The sequence below is a fragment of the Chiloscyllium plagiosum genome, unplaced genomic scaffold, assembly GCF_037043375.1.
Source record: "Chiloscyllium plagiosum isolate Xiang-an unplaced genomic scaffold, Cpla_swu_hap1 HiC_scaffold_22, whole genome shotgun sequence".
Lineage (NCBI taxonomy): Eukaryota > Metazoa > Chordata > Chondrichthyes > Orectolobiformes > Hemiscylliidae > Chiloscyllium > Chiloscyllium plagiosum.
The window spans coordinates 38,667,472-38,691,989 of NW_028270160.1; the positions used below are offsets into that span (position 1 = coordinate 38,667,472).

The 24,518-nt window shown below is 41.8% G+C and overlaps 1 protein-coding gene across 2 annotated transcripts in view; it reads left to right on the forward strand.

The window, feature by feature from the left end:
* Nucleotides 1-1,779: 1,779 nt before the first annotated feature.
* tcerg1l (transcription elongation regulator 1 like) overlaps nucleotides 1,780-24,518 on the forward strand; it is a 773,510-nt gene continuing 750,771 nt past the window's right edge. The window contains exons 1-3 of one of the 2 annotated variants that reach the window (XM_043712591.2): nucleotides 1,780-2,211; nucleotides 5,248-5,670; nucleotides 23,762-23,896. In XM_043712591.2, coding sequence (XP_043568526.1) covers nucleotides 5,350-5,670; nucleotides 23,762-23,896 — 456 coding nt within the window. In that variant the 5' untranslated portion in view covers nucleotides 1,780-2,211; nucleotides 5,248-5,349. Of the gene's footprint in view, nucleotides 2,212-2,489; nucleotides 3,102-5,247; nucleotides 5,671-23,761; nucleotides 23,897-24,518 lie in introns of those variants that run through there. The other variant, XM_043712592.2, reaches the window with a different exon arrangement.

The following is a 24,518-nucleotide window of genomic DNA, read 5'->3' on the forward strand; positions in this document are numbered from 1 at the left end:
GATTACCAGCAATGTGTCAAGTATCATCTACCAGAATTGAATGAATTGCTTTGTCAGAATGTTCAGAATTGGATATTTTTAAACCCTTTTGTTCAAGGCTTGAAGTATTAGAGAAAGCTTATTATAGACACCAAAGAAAACAGTGCAGTCAAGACAGGAAAATGTTAAATCTGCGAGGTTACTCCCCTTACATCTCAACTGACTGTCTGTAGTTATCACAAATGTTGCTTTGACTCCTACCTGATAGTATTATTGATTTGAAAGAAAAAGTACTTACTTTTTCTAGTATTAGGATATCTACTTTGAATTCTCTGTGGCCTATAGTCATTTATATATGTCAGGATGCCCTGCCAAAAGCTAGCATGTGGGAATTCAACTGAAAGCAGTTGATGAGATAGTATCACATTTTTAGTTTAATGCAATCTTCTGACTCAAGCAATCAAAAATCAAATTTGCATGAAGCAATTTGTATGGCATTTTTCTGAGAGAAATATCCAAGTAAATTGATTTACTTTAATTTCAACAAAAAAAAATATTTTGCCTTGGTTGCCTGTGTTTGGATTTATTATTGAACATGACGGCAATGTCACTCTTTATTTTTGTGATTTACCACCCTGTAGCTGTGAACAGTAAAAAGCCCAAGGGGTAAATAGCTGAAAAAACATTGCTTTATTTGGCTCTTCCCATTTGTGTGCTCTTTCTTTAAAATCTACTTTGAACCTTTTATTAAAAGCGTAATTGCCATTTACTCTAATTTACTTAATATTCACCAAATAACACACGGGTCAACCTAAAATTCACCAAATAACAGAGTGCCAAACTCTACTGCAATCTCAATTGTCCTAATAAAGCAGTGGATTCCTTTAAGTGTGTCAATTTGCATTAATGTTTTAGGACTTTAGCATACTAGCAAAACATACTATTATTTTTTTTAAAGTCTCGACATCTATACATAAGGGAGGCACGTACATTAGTTACTTTCACTGGCAACTGGAACTATTACACTAATACTTTCCTACATATAAGACACAGGCTGTTTGAAAAGACTGCTTTTCTCTAAGCTTGGTAAAATTCTAACAATATGTAAGAGGTAAAAAGGAACGAAAATTTGGCAAGGGAAGCACAGGATGTGATCATCCGAGGGAACTGTCAGAACGTTTCATGTTTCTTGGGGTTCTCTGTTAGGCCTGTTGTAGTCTGATACCTTTCCTGACCAGTACTTGTAACTGAGTAATACAATAAAATGCTTCAAATTATCTTGCTTATTGCAGCAGCTTACAAAATACGATATGACTTCCAGCTCAAACTCGAGGTGCTTGGTCGACGGCTCATGAAATTCATTTAACAACCCTGTTCGCATCATCATTCGCTTTGTGAATGTCTTCCCACCACCACCACCCCGCCCCCCCCCTTATTTTTAAAACTACATTGCATTAAAAATATCATTTCTCAACTATTGGAAGAACAGAAGTGATTGAAACAACGAGGGAAAGGATATTTGGAAATGTCTGTCCACGATTTTAGTTCTGGTTAACAGATGCCAGTCAGAGATAGATGGCAAACTCGACAAGTCAGTGCAGCCCGGTGAAAGGCAGCTTGTCTGAGTACACCTGTTTCCCAGAATCAGTTCATCAATAAAAGCCCTGACCCGCTTTCCTTTCTAATTATCGCGATAGAGTCGAATAGATGAAGTGACACTCGCCAAATTGCAGCAAGGCTTTGCTGGAGCACGACCGTATATGAAAATGCAAGATGATTTTTTTTGCGGGCAAGCGGCACTTGAGTCAGGCTGCTGGCTGTGGCGTTGTTTAGCTGGCTCTGGGAAGGGCAGGAGCTGAGGAGGAACATCGCCAGCCCTGGCTGTGAAGTGAGGGGCTGCGCTGCCGGAGCTCCCAGCCACACACACACACACACACACAGGGCGATTAAGAGAAGCAGCGCGTTTAACAGAGTGTTCCCTCAGACAATTCGGGAGCCGGAGGTCTCTCCTCAGCCAACCTCAAACTCACACCTTCCCCCCCCCCCCCCAATCACTGAGCTCCGGAGTCTCTTCACTGACCGGGGTGGGGGAATGTAGAAGAGGAGTCTAACACAATTCTCTCAGAGACAGTGACCGTCAGGGAACAGAGAAGATTATCAAAAATCGAGAACCAGACAAGCGGCTTTTATTTGACAAACTCGATGGGATTGAAGAGAAGACGCCTGCTCGAGGTAAGAAACTCTGTTGTGCTCCATTATTTTCTTCTTGCTTATTCCCCTTTACCCTGGTTGGCGTGTCCTCTTGCTGAATATTGGTGACTTTTTTCCTCCCTCCTCATTACCACCCCCCCCCCCCCCCCCCTCCCCGGGAAACACACATTTGAAGAGTTCCCCATTTCATCATCAGTGCCACAGACGGATCGGCTTGGCCGGACGGTGAATCGAAAGAGAGCCGGGGCTCTGCCCAAATCTGTCAAGTCCGAAACTTGTCGTGGGGGCCGTGCATCGGGTTAACGCTGAGAGAGTGTGAGTGAGTGAGTGAGTGAGTGAGTGAGTGAGGGGATTTGTATTTATAGCGAGCGCCGACCGGGAAGGAGAGGAGATTCCAGGTGATGGGAGTCAGCAGCACCCTCCCCTTCCCCACTCACACGGCGATCGTCTCATATTCACTGTGTCCCCAAAATAAAACAAAAACCCACTCGCTTTCCCCCCACTCCCCAAAATCCAGCCCCCGCCTCAGTTGTGGAAGGAGAGCAACACTGCTGTGCTGTGCTGGTGGGAAGCTCGCACGGAGCTGTCTCTACTGCAGTCACGAAGCTGCTTGCAGCCAGATAGGATGCTGTCAGTTTGATCCAGTGAGAGAGCGTGCGGTCTTGTGGCTGCTCTCTCCTCCACCGAGCGAATGGGCACAGCTCGGAATACTGCAAAAAAAGTCCTCGGCAGCACCAACCTTTGTGTCGCATGTGTGTACCAGACTGATTTGTTCCCCTAAGAATTTGCGCTTTCAAATCGGAATTAACGTCTTGCTGTTGGGTTTGGTGACAAAGGCTATTACTAAATCTGGTACAACTACCTGGAAAAGAACAACATTTTCCATGTCAAATTGTGTTGTATCGTTCTCAGTAAGTTTTTTTTTCATGAATTAAACCTCTTGCATGTTTTTGTGAGCAATTTATCTTATTTAATGGCTGTTTGAAAGATTTAGTTCAATGCTTTCATTTTGCCAACTTTATGCTTTGGCTTATTTTATTAATTCTCATGTGTATTCTTTTGCAAAAATAGCATATGCAAAACATCAAAGTTGGCTTGATTGAGATTTATCGCCTGGTCATTGAGAATGTATTGCAAGAATAATATTGGATGTGAGCTATAGATATGGGAATGTTATAACTGAAACAGTTGTAAAGGGTAGCATTGTACACGTGATATTGTTTTGACAGGTTTGGGATTACTATAACTGAAATTTGGTGAGAATTTGTAGTAAAAATAACTACATCATTTTGCAAGTAAATAGTGTTTTAGAAAGAAACATAAGATTTATGCTGAATTAGAAGACAGTTTGTTTGAAAACAAACAATTTATTTTTTACAAAAAGTAAATTGTTTTCAAATGAACTGTCTACAAATTCAGAATGCATCCCATGTTTCCTTCTGAACCATTATTTTGTTGAGTTTGTTTACTTTAATTGTTAATTTTCTTCAGTCCATGTATCATTGGCAGTGTAACTGAAATTAGGCAAGCTATTAATGTCTGCACATAGCATTATGGATGATGTAGTTTCCATAAGCATTTTAAAGATTTCTTTCAATGGAAATCTGGTTATTGAAATATCTAAAGCAGCAGTAAACACTGAATTTTGAACTGGAGATGAAAATCCTTTTTAAAAAATATACATGGATCTTGAGTTGCATATTGGAATCATGTGGAATCCCTCATGCAACTAACTCAATGGGAAATAGCTGGGAAGTTGGCATTTACCCTTGACCCCACTGAAAATGTTAATTAAAATCAGAGGATTTGGACTCACTAAAAATTAATAGTTACCCAGGAAAAGTTAGATTTGAAAACAATAGCCTAAACTCTGGTTAAAATGACCCCTTCCTTGAACTCTGCCCTGTTGGACCCGACACTTGTCCTTTTCAGCAGAGTACCCATCTCCTCCTGCTTTCTGTTGGTGGAATGACCACAAACCCCTCCCAGATACCGCTGAACCGACCTGGATGTGACAGGCTGGTGTCCCTGGACACCACATTACTAATCTCATGACCCCTGCTGCCAATTTGTACCCTTGCCAGCCCTGAATCCCACACCAATGAGCCCCCAGAGCCAACAGCTCCAGCTGTCAGCCTGAAATATCCCTGGAACAGACACCGGCTGATCCCACCTGACCTGGGGAACTAACACCCTTTACTGTTGGCCTGATCTCTAAACACCCCCCTCTTCCACCATTCCATATCCCACTGCCAGACAGATCCCTTCCCAGCTACCAGCCTGATTTCTATGCTCTTGCCCTCCCATGGATCTGACACCAAACCACCCTATCACGTACTCAGTCCACATACCAAGTACCTTAACACCTTAACTAATTGACACTCAGCCCACACAGCATACTTACCCATTCAGAACAATTTTCAAAGTCGCTGACTGTGCTACTGGACAATTAAATCTGAACGTGGTATATTGACTGCTGAAAAATTGGGTGTAGTTTGCACATTTGATTCCGTTTGCTGCTGGACTTGTAGCATTCTGGAAAGATTCAGGATAAGAGGCTCCTATCCAGAAATCCCCAGCACAGAAGATATCCAAAGTGAAGTGAGTATCTTCAATCCAGTCAGTGATGAAAATAGAAGTTTTGATTCCAAGTGGAATATCTGTCCTATTAATATGGTTGTAGTTTGAAATATCACTGGTTCAAACGACTTCTTCATCTGTAAATTGCATATAATGTCTCAAAACCTAAAAAGCAAATGCTTGAACTTGTTGCTTGCTGTGACTGAAGGGGAGGAACACTTTGGGATGAGAATGATGGCATTTTTATTGAATTTTCAAACAATTTTCTTACTATAAAAGTACTGTTTATTGCTTTCATCCACATATGTGAGTGAAAGGAGTGTGCTTTGATTGTCACCAAGTCGTGGTGTCATTAAGTAGTGTCAATTAATTACGCATAGAAACTGAAAGTATTGTTTACAAAGTGTTTGTTGCTCTGGAGCTTTGGAAGAATGTTGTTAGCCAGCAGATAATACAATGTTCTTTTTCTCAAATTAGATGAACATCTGGTAGACCTGTACAAATGTTCGCTGATTCCCACGTCACATTGCACAGCTTCCCTGTTCCATCTTTGTTATATATTCTGCACTTCATTTGACAATGTTTCTAAAAGGCAACACGCTGGGACTGTGGGATGTAAGGTGTAGAATGCTTCCTATTCCGCGTTCAAAAGGACAACATCAGATCTGGCAGATGAATGGAGAACCGCCTCCCTGGATTTGGACTGCTCCAAATGTACCTGGCCTTTTCAGAATAATTGGTCCTCCGCAGCTTCTTCCTCTGGCCTCTCCACACAACCCACCCGAGTTTCTACAATCGCCACTGGGATGGCAGGTCCCTTACGATTCTTTCATTCCTTTCATGGTGATGCCTTCTCCACCAGAACAAGCTGTTCTGCAGCTTCCACGTCCAAATATGCAGGTAGGGAATGTGATACAACAGTAACTTCCACTGTAACTTGCTGCCATAACAAAAGGATACTCTTAAGAAAATACTGCAAGATACACAAAAAAGTGCAAGGAATTTAATGTGCTTCTACAATGTTAATATGCCATTGTTCATTCATCAATTCATCTTAAAATCAGAAGCTGAAATTATTTACAAAATTGACAATGATATATCTTTAACATCACTCTTATGAAAACAATAACAATGATTGATTTGATTGATTGGTTCAGTTTCTCTGGTGACTTGTTGGATACTAAACTATTAATAACCATTGACATTGTTCCCAAGAAGGACGATTCAAGAGTTCCCATGTAGGATGTTGAACAGTGATTGACCATTGAACAATAGTTTAGAAGGAGGAAAAGCATGGGGAAAGAAAGAAAGGATCTTTTGGAAATTTCAGATGGAAGGGAATGAAGTGACAGGTGGGGATGCTGAGCAAGGGGTGGGAGTTATAATTACCGAAGCAAAGGCTACTAATAAGACAAGTGGATGAAACTAGAAATGAGAAGGAGACTGGTGTTGGAAGTGTGGAAAATGCATATAGGGATATATGATTGCTTTAGATTTCAGAGGTAGAGAGAGGTAAGGTCATGGAAAGATTTGAAGGTGAGGAAGAGAATCTTAAAGTTGATTTTCTGAAAGAGCGATCAGTTGGAAAGCTGAAGGTAAGGCAGGATCTACATTAAAAGTAAAATGGTACAGATGCTGGAAATCTGAAATAAAAGCATAAATTGCAGGAAATACACAGCAAGTCTGGCTGCATCTGTGTAGAAAGAACCAAGGTTAACATTTCTGGTCTCTCCACAGATGCTGAGTATTTCAAGCAAATTTTGTTTTTAATTTTAGAACCTACTGTGGTCACAAAATGAGATGCATCATTCTGAATGGCGTGATATGGAAGGTGGGAGTGAGATGATGGTACTTGAGAGGTGGAAGGAAGAAAGCTTGGTAATAGGTCATAAATAAAGAGAAATTTGTTTTGAATTGAACAGGATGCACTCTGAACTTGATATGAGCTTACAGCTGATGAAGCTGAAGGATTTGGGAATTAAGGTACATAGACTTTTGTTATACATACTAGATTGACAGACACAAAGCCTAAAATATATAACATATCATTCAAGGAAACCTGATTTGGGTTGTCATGAAAGGAATTATGGGATATTATTATACAAATGTTAAGTAGTACTGATTCCATTTTACAAAAGATATACAAGGAACTTGTGAAGTACCTTTTAACTTTTCACTGAACTTCTGAAAAATATTTTTTGTGTTATAGTGATATAGTTTCCAAGTATGATACAATGAAAAATGGGCTTAATCATTGCCTTCTCCTCCTGTGGCAGCATATATCTCAGAACATCATAATTGCTGTAGTGATGCTTCAATGCTACATGATAAAATGATTGCCACTGTAGTTGTAAACCTATCTAAGCAACAATGCTTTGGCTTATAGCACTTTAACCATTTGTAAATGTAATTTTAAAAATGTGTATTGATTGAGTCAGTGACTTATACAATAACACCCTTTAGAGACTTGAAATTACAAATTGCTTCATCTTTTGCGTGTGTGATTTATGCTCATCAGAATTTCTCAACTGTAAAACCCCTATCAGTCAGATTTAATTATTTTTAAATGTACTTAGGAAGCAAGAAATATAGCATAGTTCAGCATAGACATTTTGTTCTAGTTTAGGATAAAAATCTACATTGAATCATAGGTTCAGTCTTAGTTATTACCATGTAAATGATTTGGACTATTTACTGCCTTGCACACTAACTGTTCTTTTGGAAATAAATGATGTTAATATGTTGACAACTACGCTAACACAGGCATATTTTGTTAACATCTTATCATACATCTTTGTTGATACATTGTCTGAGATGCTTATCTTACAATACTTTTGACACATTATTCTAGAAGCTCTAGGTGCATCATGAAATTTCAGTTGAATGTGTATTATGGTACCTAGGCTATTTACAAGCTCTTCATAGTAACATGGATGTGAGGAGATAAATAGGGTGCAAGGTAACATGGGTGGAAACTATACTTTGTAGTACACAACGTACTTTATTGCTTAAGGTAGTTATTGCAATCCTTCGCATTGGGAATAGAAAGTTTGGATAATGGAAAGTTCTTCATCTGTTGAGCACAGGGAAATGTGAGTGGGTGTTGGGATTTGAGCAACAACTGTGCACTATAATTACAAATATCTAATTTTCTGGTAGAAACTAAACTTGTCTCCCATTCTGCACTAAGAAGTACACTGATTGCTCAGTGACCATTAAAAGCAAATATTTGGAGTCACCCAAAATCTAGAGAGAATTTCCTGAACTTAATTGGCTTATAGAATATCAGTGATGGGCAAGATAGTGGGATTTTTACTTAAGAATATAATGGAAAATGCCATGAAGAAAAGCAAACATGAGTTTCAAAAGAGAAGGTCATGCCAAAACAGTCTTTCTGAATTCTTTTGAACACATAACAAAGAGCAGATCAGGATAGTGTAAATGTAATAAACTTAAAAGGCCTTTGATAAGATACAGAATCATGACTAAGATCGCAGCATATGAAGTTAGAGGACAAATAGCAGAATAGATAGCAAGTTGGAATAAAATGAGTAGAAATTAAAGGCATTTATTCAGGCTAACTGTTGGAGATTTGTCCAATTATAAATAAAGCCTGTATGCGGATCTTCTGAAATTAACGAATACTGGTTTATTTCACAATATCATGGAAAGAGAGATTGACTGCAGACATGTAAACAGGCACTTTGCACAGCTGAGTCAAAAGCCCTCTTCCCCGAGCTTCAGGTACAGTCAGTTCTTATAGGGTTACAAGAGATTGATGTTAATTACAAGACAATACAGTTTCAATCACAGTTCAGGAACAATGCTGCTAGTCCGACAATATCGGTCAGTTAACAATGGCGACAGGAGGTTAATCTACAGAAATGGGTGCTAGTATTCAGCATCCTGGCTGCAATATTTTCATAGGGCAGTGAGCATTCATCTCCAGTATCCTAGTGCCATTTAGTCTGCGTGAGCGTTGTGGTGACTGGGTTCCTGGGGAGAAAGGGAGTGCCCTCGGGGCTGCAGAGGCTGCGATGCTATTATGATCTTATTAGCAGGCCATCTAGATAACATGTTCCTTCAGTCAGTAAGGGCTTAGGTAATGGGAATTTTTACTGTCTGTCCCTGAGTGTGGCCAACTTGAGGTAGCAGTGGCATTATGGTTAGGCCCTCTTTGGCTAAAGTGGTGCTGGAAAAGCACAGCAGTTCAGGCAGTATCTGAGGAGCAGGGAAATCGATGTTTCGGGCAAAAGCCCTTCATCAGGCTTTTGCCTGAAACGTCGATTTCCCTGCTCCTCGGATGCTGCCTGAACTGCTGTGCTTTTCCAGCACCACTCTAATCCAGAATCTGGTTTCCAGCATCTGCAGTCATTGTTTTTACCTCTTTGGCTAAAGACAACCATAGTGTCTGTAAGCAAGCGGTTGGTGGGTAAAGTGGTTTTTCCTTCTCCCACACTAACAAAAGTTGGAAAGTGGTGTTCAACACATTCAATCTTGAGAGCACTGTGGCTCAGTATTTCCATCGAAAAGTGTGGCACTGGAAAAGCACAGCTGGTCAGGCAGCATTTGATGAGCAGGAGAGTCAGCGTTTCGGGCATGCATTAGGAATGTCCTGTTGAAGGTCTTATGTCCGAAATATCGACTTTCCTGCTCCTCGGATGCTGCCTGACCTGCTGTGCTTTTCCAGCATCACACTTTCCAACTCTGATCTCCAGCATCTGCAGTCCTCACTTACTCCTTCACTATTTACATATCTAATTTGGACTTCAGCTAGTGTTCCCTCTAAGCTTTTTTTTCCTTTTTTTGTGAAAACAGACCCTTCAGCCCAACAAGTTCACACTGACCCTCTGAAGAGTAACCCACCTAGACCCATCCCCCTACCCTATATTTACCCCTAAATAATGCAACTAACCTACACATCTGTGAACACTGTGGGCAATTTAGCATGGCCAATTCACCTAGCCTGCACATCTTTGGATTGTGGGAGGAAACTGGAGCAGCCGGCGGAAACCCAAGCAGACTCAGGGAGAATGTGCAAACTCCACACAGTCACCTGAGGTTGGAATCGAACCTGAATCCCTGGTGCTGTGAGGCAGCTAGCCACTGAGCACTGTGCCACCTTGCTGTGTGCTCGTGTGGCTGCACAAAAATCTATCGAGTGTTGGACACTTAATAATTAAAGCTGCACATATCCTAGAGTTAAGTGAGGCTTACTGTCACTCTAAACCACCCACAAACAACTGATAGATTCATGCACAACAGGAAATTAGCAGACAAAACCAAGACTGGTGTGAATGAATAGGTGAAATGTACTGGTGTCAGTTCTTGAAGCTCGAAGTTATGCCTGCATTTCTCATTCCTGTGGTCTGTTCACTGTTTCCCTTCTTACTGGCTGTTTGCTTCATTCTGATTAGCCACCTCGCTCTCAAAAGTTGATTTTCTCTGTTCACTCGCTCACTTACTTCTTTCCTGTCAGTATGGGAGGTTTTGGGGAGGAAGACTGTGAGCTGTAAGCAAGCAGCGAATGGAAAAGTCAGAAAGCAGCGAGTTGGATGCCCTAGTCAGGGAGGCAGTGAGTCAGGAGGAGGGAGTTGGTGTGCAGGATTTTTAGGTCAATTAATCCCATGAGATGGTCATTCTGTTGCATCTGGTTTTGTAGAGACATTAACAACACAAGAGTTTGTGAAAAGTTTTGGATTCCTATCCAAGATGCCCAAGCAATAATGCAAAGATTCTTATAAGGTTATTTAATGGAACCTTTTAAATTTTGCATGCATCCAAATACAGAACTGATTTCCCCAGTTACTCTTGTACGTATTTTTCGATGATTTACTTCTAAAATGGTGAAACAGTTTGTTACTTCACAATTCACTAATTTTTTACTTAAAAAAAACTAAGTGGAATACATGCCATTACTTCCCAAAGCTTTCTTTAACTTGCATTCTCATTACTCCTGAGATTCCATTCTCTTTTCCCTACAATGCTTTCTTTCCCAGTTCCCAGAGGTTCCTTTCCCCTTCAATATTCATTTAATATACAGGAATATTGTGATCCTCACCCTCCACCTCTCCAAGTTCTCAGGGCCACTTTACCTCTGCCTGATTAATGACAAGGTATTTTCTTCACTACACATGAAAGTTTTAAGTAAAGAAAACTAAAATAACAGAAATTACCATTTCCCCTGTTAATCAATTTAAAAGGCATGCCTCCTTAGCTCTTCATACTTTGATCTTGTCAAATTGAAACAAAAATTCCTTGACTTGAGGCATCACCACCATTCAATTTTTCTTCTGTCAAGTTGCTAATGCAGAAGTTAGCAGTTAAAACATTTACAAGTACTTCTCTCAAATAATGGTTATGGTACTGAACTTACAACTTAGAGGTTGAGAATTTGGGTGCCATCATGGTAAATTTAAAATTGAATTCAGTGACTCTGACAATTTGTGGATGAACACGTTGCCTTGTTAATGGCTGGGAGTTATTTTCTTCTTTTTATAACTTTGGTAAACTTTTAAAGAAGCAAATTATACCTTTTTTCATTCTAATGTGTCACACATTACCTTGATATTGGTGTGTATAACAAAATTCAATTAGTGCATTGATGGAAAAGGTGAGATGAAATGTTTTTGAGACTCTGCAGTAAATAATTAGCCATAGCCCACAAACAGCCATTAGCATCTCTCTAACAGAAAGGGGAAGAGACAATTGGTTATATATAGCTTGAAGGGCATGGATTTAAAAGTGTGGGGTAAGAGAAGGTGACTGATTATACAAATGATCCAGTCTCAAAATTTGAAGGCAAAAGCCAATTCACATCATAGTTAACAGAGTTTAAAAAACAATTGTGACAAATTACAAGAAAACATAATTATGGTTGTGGGGGTGTGAGGTACATGTGGGAGGAGCAAGGTTAGACTCTGATCGGCTTGGAGAAGGGCTTTGTTCTCTTATATGGGAAAGAAGATCTCTGTTGTGGGTGAGTTCTGGTTGTGTGGGTATGGGGAGCTGGTGGTGGTCATGGTGGAGTGTGGGAGGGATATTTCTTGAGAGGTAATTCTTGCTCCCACGCAGACTGCACTCCCATGATGATCTCTGCCTTTTTGCAAGGTTTTTTGAGACCCAACTGTCACAGTTAAAACTTAAAATAAAAAAAAATGCAAATCCAAGGCTTGGCAAACTGCCGACTTTCCTCCTGGGAGTTGGTTAGTACGCAAAGCTTATCCTGCTGAAGTAAAAGCTGAATGTTGGTACATTAGAGACAGCTTCTCCACACATTTCTGCTTTAGGAAATTAAATCAGCCACACTTTCAGGCAGGCCAACAAATACTACTTGCTTTGCCATCTGTCCCATATTAAAAAAAAGTCTGAATGGATTAGATGAGAAAAGAGTTCGAGGGACAGAAATCATTAACAAATCATTAACAATTAGCAATAACACCAATAGCTTGCTCAGGGCGATACGGTGGCATAGTGGTTAACACTACTGCCTCACAGTGCCAGGGACCTGCATTTGATTCCAGTCTTAGGTTAATGTCTATGTGGAGTTTGACATGCTCCCTGTGTTTGCTGGGTATTGAAGTTTCCTCTCACAGTCCAAGGATGTGCAGGTTAGGTGCATTGGCCATGCTAAATTGCCCTGTTGTGTCGAGTGATAGGGTTTGGGGGATAGGCTGGGGTGTGGGTCCAGGTGGGATGCTGTTCGGAGGGTTGATGCAGACGTGTTGGGCTAAGTAGCCTGTCTGATATTCTACTTTACATAGTGTCATTAAGAGTTCCAAGTGCCTCACAACAGTATTATAAAGTAAAATTTGACAAGTCACACAAAATGTAAGCTCAATCTTGTTCAAGCTTTAGGTTTTAAAGGATGAAAGGGAGAAAGGAAGGTGGAGAGTTTGAACAAGGGAATTTCAGAGATTGAGGCTTAGGCAGCTGAAGGAAGGCAGCTGAAAAAAGCACTGAATGGCCTACTCCTGCATCTATTGTCTATTATCTATTGTCTATTGTCACTGCCAGCGTGGAGCAATTAGAATCAGTGATACTCAAGAAGCCATGATTAAATGATTGCATGGAGATTTGCAATGAATGAATGGAAATTTGTGGTGCTGGAGGAGATTAATGAATAAAAAGGAGAGGCAAGACCATGCAGCAGTTTGATAGCAAGGATGGGAATTTTATAATTGAGGGATTACTTGACTGGAAGCCAATGATGGTCAGTGAGAGCAGGTTGATGGGTGATTGGGACTTATTCTAAGGAAGAAGGCAGCCAGTTGTTGAAGGTTTTACAGAGGGTGGAATGTGAGGGGCCACCTAGTAGTGCGTTAAAATTGTGAGGCCTAGAGATGGCAAAGGCATGGATGAAGATTTTAGCAATCGATGATTGGAGGCAGGGAAGAAGTCAGATAATGAAATAGAAAGAAACAATCTTTGTGATAGTGTGGATGTATGGTCACAAGCTCATCTCAGTGAAATATGACACAAAGGCTGGGTGGGATTCAGTTCAGAGAGTTGCTCATGAGAGGGATGAAGTTGGTAGCAAAGGAACAGAGTTTGTGGCAGAAACTGAAAACAGTGGTTTTTTGTTTTGTATTTAATTAGAGGAAACGTCTGCTTATGCAGTATTGGATATTGGACAAACAATATGGTATATACGAGGTCATAGAAAATGGAGAAAGATAGTGGTGAGGTAAAGCTGGCATTCTTTAATGGGCTGACCCACCTATGACTTCAGAGCCTCTGCAATGTGCTTTACTCTTAAATGGTCTTTGAAATGACCAAGCAAGCCACTCAGTTCAAGGCCAATTCAGGCAGGGCAACAAATACTGCTCGCTTTGCTAGTGATGCGCACATCCTAACAAAGGATTTAGAAAAAGATGAAAACTGATGTCAAAGCAAAGTATTCCAAAACCTATTACAATGAGAGTGTGGAGTCTATACATCAGCAAAACCCACCTTTAAAGATAGCTGGAATCCTATTAGGGCTGCAAGGTGTTTTTTCTCTTTGCATTTGTTTATTTGTAGCAATGCTTGCATCATTGGCGCTTCATCCATAGATTCTACCACAGGACAATGGGAGACTGGCCTTAAGATTCATTTATGATTGAAGAGTTGTTGAAAACGTCCTTTCCAGCATTGTCATTCTTAAACAAGACACCACTCTATGAAGAAAAGATTTTGTTGTTTGATTTTGGTCCAGAGATGACTCTCATATCTTCAAAAAGGCTTGCACATCATGACATCAAAGAATCCCTGTAGTGCAGATTGAGACCATCAAGTCTGCATCAACTTTCCAAAGAGCATCCCAAGCAGACTCAGTACACCTTGCCAAAACCCAACACAACCCTGCATTTCTATGGCTAAGCTCCCTAGTCTGCACATCTTTGGACTGTGGGAGAAAACCAGAGGACTCAGTAAAAACATGCACAGACACAGGGAGAGTGCACAAACTCCACACAGACAGTCACCCAAAGCTGAAATCAAACCTGGATCCCTGCCGCTGGGAGTCAGCAGTGCGAGCCACTGAGCTACTGTGCCACCCTAACAGTCTGACCTCACCCAGACTTTCTCCTTCTACCATATGTCCTTTAACCCTGGGATTTGTCTTTGGATGTCAGTGTTAAGTTGTTGAAGTGCTGCCTCTTGAATTATGATGTTTGGTTTTTCTGCCAGGTTTGCTTTGGCTCTTGGAGGTCACATTTTACAAAAATGTTTTACAATTAAACCCTTCTGCATTCCTCAGGATAATGCTATAACCAATCAGAATCCACCTGTCCTGTATGAGAATTAAGATTGACAGTTAACAGTTCTTGCTGTATCTCTATGCCTACTATGGTCCAACCAATCATAAGGTCATAGAGATATACAGGAGAAAGTGAGGTCTGCAGATGCTGGAGATCAGAGCTGGAAATGTGTTGCTGGAAAAGCGCAGCAGGTCAGGCAGCATCCAGGGAACAGGAGAATCGACGTTTCGGGCATAAGCCCTTCTTCAGGCCTTTCCTGAAGAAGGGCTTATGCCCGAAACGTCGATTCCCCTGTTCCCTGGATGCTGCCTGACCTGCTGCGCTTTTCCAGCAACACATTTCCAGCATAGAGATATACAGCATGGAAACAGGCCCTTCAGTCCAACTCGTCCATGCCAACCAGGTATCTTGTATATATCTAGTCCCATTTGCCAGCATTTGGCCCACATCCTTCTGAACACTTCCTGTTCATATACCCATCCAGATGCCTTTTAAATGTTGTAATCGTACCAGTCTCCACCAGTTCCTGTGGCAACTCATTTCATACATGCACCACCCTCTGCATGAAAAAGTTGCCCCTTAGGTCTCTTTGAAATCTTTCTCCTCTCATCTTAAACCTATGCCCTATAGTTTTGGATTCCCCCACTCTGGGGAAAAGACCTTACCTATTTACCCTGCCCATGCCCCTCATGATTTTATAAACCTCTATAAGGTCACCCCTGAGCCTCCGACGGTCCAGGGAAATAAGCCCCAGTCTATTCAGTGTTTCCCTACAGCTCAAATTTTCCAACCCTGGCAACATTCTTATAAATCTTTTCTGAACCCTTTTAAGTTTCACAACATCCTTCCTGTAGGATGGAGTCCAGGATTGCACAAAATATTCCAAAAATAGCCGAACCATAATCAGCATTCTCATTTGGTGTAAAATGGTGTTTCCTCTTTTCGGATCTGTTTCTTCTATCCCACTTCTGACGAGTGCAAGATGAAAACCTTCAACTTCTCTTCTTTAAGTAATGTTTAATATTCATACTGGTCATGAGTAACACTTGAAATTCCATTCTTTTATTGCTCAGTTTTAGGGCTAAGACATCATTCTTCTTTTACTTGGACTCTTGTGCCTTCTAATACCTTAGTGTTTAGTTGGATGTTCTATTTGAAGATGTATCCCTGTGTTTGTTTCTTCAGCTGTCAGTCCACACAAAGGAGGGTCTGGCCAAGGGCATTGATATCACGTTGAAGTTTTGATAACTCATGCATTGTAATTGTAGTTCTTTAGTTTTTATTCTCTCGTGAGGAGTGGGCTTTGCTGGCTGGTCCAACATTTATTGCCCATCCCTAATTGCCCTTAACAAGGTGATGGGACTTGCATGATTTTGACCTCTCAACACTGAAGGAATGGTCGTTTATTTCCAAGTCTGGATGGTGAGTGATTTGAACATGAACTCATGTGTCTGCTACCTTTGTCTTTCTTGATAGTAGTGGTTGTGGGTTTGAAAGTTGCTATCTAAGGAGCCTTGGGTGAATTTTGCAGTGCATCTTGTATATGGTATACACTGCTGTTCCTGAGCATTGGTGATGCAGGAATTTTACATTTGTGATTGTACCAATCAAGTCAGCTGCTTTGTCCTGGATGGTATCAAGCTGCTTGAGTGTTATTGGAGCTGCATTCATCTAGGCAAGTAGAGAGCATTCATCACTGGTGTCATGGTGATGGTAGGCAGGCTAAGGGAGATACACCACTGCTAGATTTTTAGCCTTTGACCTGTGCTTGTTGCCACCTACATGAATGGTCTGGTTCAATCACTTGTCATTGTCAACCACTCGGGTGTTGATAATGGGGTCTCTGTCACGATAATGTCAAAGGTTAGATTTTCACTTTTTGGAAATGACCATTGCCTGATACTTGAGTGGCGTGAATGTTACTTGTCAATCCAAGTCTGGATGTTATCCAGGTCTTACTGCATTTAGACATACACTGTCTCAGTATTGGGGAAATTGCAAATAATGCTGAACATAATGCAGTCATCAATGAGCATCCCCACTTCTGATCTTATGATGGAGGAAAAGTCATTGATGAAGCAGTTGAAGATGGTTAGGCCTAAATACTACACTGAGGAACTCTTAGAGACTTCTGGGAGCTGAGATGACTGGCCTCCAATAGCCATAACCATCTTCCTACGTGCCAGGTATGACTCCATCCAGTAGAGCGTTTGCCCCTGATCCCATTGTCTTCAGTTTTGCTGATGCCACATCTGGTCAAATGTGACACTGACGTAAAAGGCAGTCGCTCTGAAATTCAGCCCTTTTGCCCATGTCTGAACCAAGGCTGTCATGAATTGAATTGAGTTGAATTAGCTTTACTGTCACATATACTCAAAGTTTATAGTTGCTATATTGCAGCACAACCTTAGATACAAAAGTACCTAGGTACTGATACTTAAGATCAAATTCTTAGGAAATGAAAATAATTGGAAAATAAATAAATAGTTCAGCATTATTGGTCATAGGAATAAATTGGAAAAATAAGGAAGTAAAAAGTTCAGAATATCGGGATTTCTGACCCCATCCATGCCAGCACCAAGCCTCAAGAGAAACTTCTACCACCTGGCTGCTGCCTGCACCAGACCCACCAATGTAGGAATCCCTTCAATTTACGCATGATCGCTTCGCCATTGGGGCGACTTCACTGGTGTTGCTGAACCCACACTTGTCCCACAACCAGGAGTCCCTGGGTCTGCTGCCTAGGGGCCATGAGTCCTGCTCCAGCTGCAGATGTTGCCTTGCCAGCGGCTGCCAACCCCAATCGCAGGAGGAGATTTTTTGTCACTGTCGACGGCCTGGATGCCAGGAAAACAACCTCACTACTACCGTTGTCATTCACAAAAACTGGGTGGATAACCTCACTGCTGCTGCCACAGCTACAGGCCCCGAACACCAGGAGGATGACCTCACTGACACTGCCACAGGCCTCGAACACCAGGAGGATAACCTCACTGCCACAGCTACAGGCCCCGATCACTGGGAGGATAACCTCACTGCCACAGGCCCCAAACATTGGGAGGATAACCTCACTGCCACTGCTACAGGCACTGAACACCGGGAGGATAACCTCACTGCCACAGGCCCCAAACTCCGGGAGGATAACCTCACTACCGCTGCTACAGGCCCCGAACACCAGGAGGATAACCTCAGTGCCACATCTACAGACCCCAAACACTGGAAGGATAACCTCACTGACACAGCCATAGGCCCCGAACACCGGGAGGATAACCTCACTACCGCTACTACAGGCCCCGAATACCGGGAGGATAACCTCACTGCCACAGGCCCTGAACACCGGGAGGTTAACCTCACTGCCACTGCCACAGGCCCCAAACACCGGAAGGTTAACTTCACTGCCAAGGCCCCAAACACCAGGAGGATAACCTCACTGCCACAGCTATAGGCCCTGAACACCGGGAGGATAACCTCACTGCCACAGCTACAGGCCCCGAGCAAAGAGAGGATAACCTCACTGCCACAGCTACAGGCCCCGAACACCAGAAGGATAACCTCACTGCCACTGCCACAGGCCACGAACACCGGGAGGATAACCTCACTGCCACAGCTACAGGCCCTGAACACCGGAAGGATAAGCTCACTGCCACAGGTCCCGATTACCGGGAGGATAACCTCACTGCCACAGCCACAGGCCCCGAACACTGGGAGAATAACCTCACTGCTGCTGCCACAGGCCCCGAACACCGGGAGGATAACCTCACTGCTGCTGCCACAGGCCCTGAACACCGGGAGGATAATCTCACTGCCATAGCTACAGGCCCCGAACACCAGGAGGATAACCTCACTGCCACAGGCCCCGAACACCGGGAGGATAACCTTACTGCCACAGCTACAGGCCCCGAACACTGGGAGGATAACCTCACTGCCACAGCTACAGGCCCCGAACACCGGGAGGATAACCTCACTGCCACAGCTACAGGCCCCGAACACCGGGAGGATAACCTCATTGCTGCTGCCACAGGCCCTGAACACCGGGTGGATAACCTCACTGCCACAGGCCCCGAACACCGGGAGGATAACCTCACTGCCACAGGCCCCGAACACCGGGAGGATAACCTCACTGCCACAGCTACAGGCCCCAAACACCGGCAGGATAACCTCACTGCCACAGGCCCCGAACACCGGGAGGATAACCTCACTGCTGCTGCCACAGGACCTGAACACTGGGAGGATAATCTCACTGCCATAGCTACAGGCCCCGAACACCGGGAGGATAATCTCACTGCCATAGCTACAGGCCCCGAACACCAGGAGGATAACCTCACTGCCACAGGCCCCGAACACCGGGAGGATAACCTCACTGCTGCTGCCACAGCTGCAGGACCCGAACTGCCGCTGGCCTCCTGTCACCGGGAGAATGTCCTCACTCCTGCTGCGGCCTCCTGTTGCCGGGAGAAGCCACATCCACCACTCCGCATGTGGCCCGCTCTCGCTGCCATATTGGTACTGCCAACCGACCCATTACAGAAAAGAAGAAAACAGAGAGCCAAAGAAAAGGAAAATAAAGCAAAAGGAAAGAACAGAGGCAAAATTAAAACAACGAAGGAATGGAATTGATGACATCTTCCGTCACCTTGATTGAGGGTTGACTGTTGGGGTGGTAATTAACTGGATGTGATTTGTCCTACTTTTTGTGTGTAGGACATATCTGGGCAACTTTCCTCACTGTCGAGTAGATGTGAGTGTTGCAACTGTACTGGAAAAGCTTGGCTAAGGAAGCAGCAAGTTCTGCAGCACAAATCTTCAATGATATGAAGGGGGAGGGGGAGAGAGAGTGTGTTTGTTGTATTTGTCAGTTGGCGTGATGATAGGAGACAGAGGGTAATGTTGGAGGTTTATTTTTCAGACTGGAGGCCTGTGACCATTGATATTCTGCAAGGTTTGGTGCTGGGTTCACTGGGTCTTGTCAATTTTATATAAATCATTTGAATGAGAATTTAAGAGGGATGATTAGTAATTTTGTGGATGACACCAAAATTGGTGATATAGTTGACAGTGAAGAAGGCTATTTAAGATTACAAAGGGATCTTGATCAATCGAGCCAATGGGCTGAGAAGTGGTAGATGGCATTTAATTGGATAAATGCAAAGTATTGCATTTTTGGGAAAGCAAACAAGGGCAGGACTCTGGAGGCATTGATATTATCACTGTTAATCCAGAAACTCAGCTAATTCAGTATAAAAGAATCTAGAACTAAGAACCTCATGATAACCATGAAACCATTGTTGATCATTGGAAAAACCGATCTGATTCTCTAATATCCTTTAGAGAAGGAAACTGCCATCCTTACCTGGTCTGGCCTACATGTGACTCCAGGTCCACAGCAATATGATTGACTCTTAACAGCCCTCTGGGCAATTAGGGATGGGTAATAAATGCTGGCCCAGACAGTAACACCCCATGAGTGAATTTTAAAAAAGAACATATACAATTAAATATAGTGTCCTGGATAATGTTGTCAAAAAGAGAAACTACGGGTTCTTTAAAAGTTGTGTCACATGTAGACGGGGTGGTCAAGAAAACATGTAGCAAGCTTGCCTTCATTGCTCAGACCATTGAGTATTGGGACTGGGATGTCAATTTGAGGTTGCACAGGATATTGGTGAAGCCATGCTTGGAGTACTGTGTACAGTTCTGGTCGCGCTGCCTTAGGAAAGATATTATTAAATTGGATAGGTTTCAGTGAAGATTTACCAAGATGTTTCAGGAAATGGAGTGTTTGAGTTATAAAGAGAGGTTGGATAGGCTGGGACTTTTTGACTGGAGTGTATGGGGTTGAGGGGTCACCTTATGGAGGTTTGTAGAATCATGAGGGGTATAGAGAAGCTGAATAGCAAGGGTCTTTTCCCTAGAGTGGGGGAAATTCAAGACGAGAGAGCATATTTTTAAGATGAGAGGAGAAAGATGTAAAAGGGATATGAGAGGCAACTTTTTCCACACACAGTGTGGTTCCTCTTTGGAATAAAGTTCAGATGAAATGGTAGATGCAAGTACAGTTACAACATTTAAAAGACATTTGAACAGGTACATGAATAGGGAGCATTTGGGGGGATATAGACCAAATGCAGGCAACTGGGATTAATTTAGTTTGGGAGACTTGTTTGGCATAGATGAGTAGGACTGAAGGGTCTGTCTCCATGCTGTATGACTCTCTTATTCTATGACTCCACTATTGCTGAAATGTTGTATCCAGCTCTTCTAACTTATTCTCAATATCGAGTGGAGTGAATCAAATTGGCTGAAGACTGACATCTGTGATGCTGAGCACCTCTGGTGAAGGCCATGATTGATTCTCCATTTGGTAATTCTGTTTGAAGTTTGCAGCAAATGCTTCAGCCTTATCTTTTGCACTAAAGTGCTCGGCTCCCTTGTTCATGTGGATGGTGATATTTGTGAAACCTCCACCTCCAGTGAGTTGTTTAGTTCCCAATAGATTGGTCAGGCCTGCAGAGCTTGGATTTGATCTATTGGTTGTAGAATCAATTAGTCCTTTCTGTCACTTGCTGTTATGTTGCTTGGCATGCAAGTAGTCCTGTTTTATAGCTTCACCAGGTTGACACCAGGTTTGATCCCAGCTTGATGGTACTGGTTAAGTGTGGATATGCCAGGCCATGCAGTTGTCAACTGTATTGGATTACAATTCTACTGCTAATGGCTCACAGCACCTCATGACGGCCCAATCTTGAGTTGCTAGATCTGTTTAAAGTCCATCCCGTTTAGCACAATGGTAATACCCTCAACATGATGGAAGTCATAATTTGGAGATGCCGGTGTTGGACTGAGGTGTATAAAGTTAAAAATCACACAACACCAGGTTATATAGTCCAACAGGTTTACTTGGAAGCACTAGCTTTTGGAGCACTGCTCCTCCATCAGGTGTTTGTGGAGTATAACATTCTAAGAATTTATAGCAAAAGTTTACAGTGTGATGTAACCGAAATTATGTATTGGAAAAGACCTGGATTGTTTGTTAAGTTCCTCATCTGTTAGAATGACCATGTTGGTTTCAGTTCTTTCATATGTAAATCACAAAACATTTTTTAGAAGTTACATTCTGAAGTGAACTTTAACAATTGGTGTCTGTCAGCCCAGATAATGTATTGAAGGTGTGAGCTCCCCCTGTGTGATACTGTCTGTGTCACAATGTTTACACTGATTCTAATCTTTAAAAAAAAAGAATTTACAGAACCTTACGTGGATTCATGCAGTTTTTGAGTGAAGTAAAATGTAATTCTGTAAGTACACATTCACCCCACAAACTTATATGTGTATGTGTGCATGTGAGTGTGTGTGTGTGTGTGTGTGTGTGTGTGGGGGGGGGGGGGGGGGGTGGAAGGTTGTGAGTGTCTGTGAGAGAGTGGGTGCATGGTTGTGAGTGTCTGTGAGAGAGTGGGTGCATGTGTGAGTATAAATGGGTATGTCTGTGAGAGAGTATATGTGTGTGTGTGCGTCAACATGATGGAAAGTATTCTTTGTGTGAAGATGGAACTTAGTCACTCATACAGGTAATGTCATGTGAGATTGTGGAGGCAGGTGTGAGTGTAGGGTTGTGGAATGTGGTCATCAGTAGAGGTTTCCTTGTCAATGTTTGACCCGGTGCCATGAGACATCATGGGACTGAGAGTCAATGTTGAGGACACCTTAGACAGCTACTTCCTGACTTTTTGACTGTGCATCGTCCGGTATCACCTCGCAACCTTGGAGACAATGTATGACCCTGCCAGGAGTAAGGAGTTCTCGAAGGCTTAGAAAGTAGAGATTCACAAAGGGAAGTGCAACAGGTGGTTTGGGTGTAGTAGGGTGCCACAAACACTTGTAAAAGAGCAAAAAGATATTCTGTTTTTATTGAGAAACAATTGTCAGAGATCAAGGAGAAAACTTCTGCTCTTCTTCAAAATAGTATGATGGGACCTTTACATCAACCTGTAAGACCAGAAGGGCCTTGGTTTAATGTATCATCCAAAAGCAAGTACCTTTGACAACCCAGCATGTCTTGAGTGTTGTGCTGGCAATTGTGTACTGAATGTTGTTGAGTAAAGCTTGAACATCTTGACTTTGAGATGAGAGTTCTTCCCACAGAGCCGTGGTTGACAGTGTATGCAGCAAATGGGTTAGTAGGACAAGGTTTGTAGCAGGTTGTAAGACTCACACAGGATATTTTTGCTCTACTTGATTTGTTAATTTTAAGTGAATGATCTAATGTGTAAAAAGGAAATTTTCTGTTCGTTTTGAAAATGTTCAGGGTTTTTGGATGCTCTGAATAAATATTAGTTGAAAAGTCCTTGTTCGTGTTTCATTTAAAATAAGATTAGCCCAACCTTTGAAATATTATACTTGCTGCATATCAATCGTGATTGTGTAGTGGTGCTCACTAGCCTTTGCAAAATACTATCAGATACAAGCAATCATTATCCAAGCCCAATGCTTTCCAATATGAAAAATTGATCAGCTCTTAGTATGAGTTGGCCTTTGTGCACAGTTTCCTCAGAAGTGTTTAAGCCTGCGTTGCTCCCAGTATGTTTTGCTCCCTATGATGGCAAAGAAGGAAAAGTTCAGTTGCTCTTGACGCATAGATAGAATAAATTATATTGAAATGAAGAACATATAAAAGGTTATTTTTATGTTTTTGTGCCGAGAAACAGTTGGAGTGCTAGAGTATTAATCTTTCACTGACATATGTAGCATGAAGTGCATTGAGGTGGACGGAGATTGTTGAATCTGTGTTCGCTGGAAATTATTTTAGAATTTGCTTTGGGCGAACTTTACCAAGTTGTCTGGTATACACACTGCCAGATTTCCACTGAAAACAATGAAAATAAAAATTGAATGGTGTGTAAGATGATTGTCTAGTCTGCTCTTGATCATGTTCTGCCCAGTGGTAAAAGTAAAAACTCCCCCATGGTTCATCAGTCAGAATTTACAAATGTCTATCTCAAACAAAATTATATTTATCCATTTTGAATTTATTCCAGTGATTTTTACTTGGTCACTTTCATTACTGCTATAAAACTTCTGTTCAAACACTTCAGGCAGCAAAACTAAGTAATCTTGTAATTAGATAAACATTTTTTTTGTTTTAATACAGTAAATCAAACTATAAGAAGTGGACTAATTTTAAAATTTGTGTCTGATAAATAAAACTTGTTTTCTTGCATGCAAAGTGTGACAAACATTGTGTGTTATTTTTACAGTGGGACCGCATAATGCATCCTTCAGTTGTAGGATTTCCTCCACCAGTTGACTTTATACCTGTAGCTCCACATATGTACACCTCCTGGAGACCGTCAAATAAAGGTTGGGAAGAAAAAAGGAAGCCCGATTGCAAAGTAAGATTAATGTCTAGATGTAGTACACTATTAAAATGCAGGTCTCGTTTTCTTGATATCCCAGAATGGTTGTTGAGGAACCTGACGCATGTTTTACATTCCAGTAAAAATATGACAAACCTAAAATGAGAGGCCTTTTTTGGAAAAGAGAAGAAGCATTGGGATATATGAATTTCTGCTGGAAATTTTATTTGATAGGGCTCCTATAAAATGCTTTGGTATATTACATTCTATAATCGTTATTTAAAGTGTGGATTTTTGCTGTTACTTTTAAAGTTCTAGAGACCTACAAAGTAGGTTGCATTGTTGGGAATACCCATCTTCTACCTTTTGTTTATAGTCCACTGTTTATTTAGTTCTCTGGTAGTTTTAAACTTCAGTTAATCATTAGCAGAAAATTTCAGTTCTGAAATACTTTTGTATTGTTTCTAATTAATATTATAATTATTAACGTCAGTTATTTAATTTGTGTCATCTGATAATTCAGTTTTTAGCACTTAGTTTCACTTTATATTGCTTATTGAAGAATTCAAATTTTTTAGAGTTCCTGCTATTTGCAATGCTTTAAATCTAACTTCTGACTCATTGACAATTACTAAAATATACAGGATGGGTCTTTTAG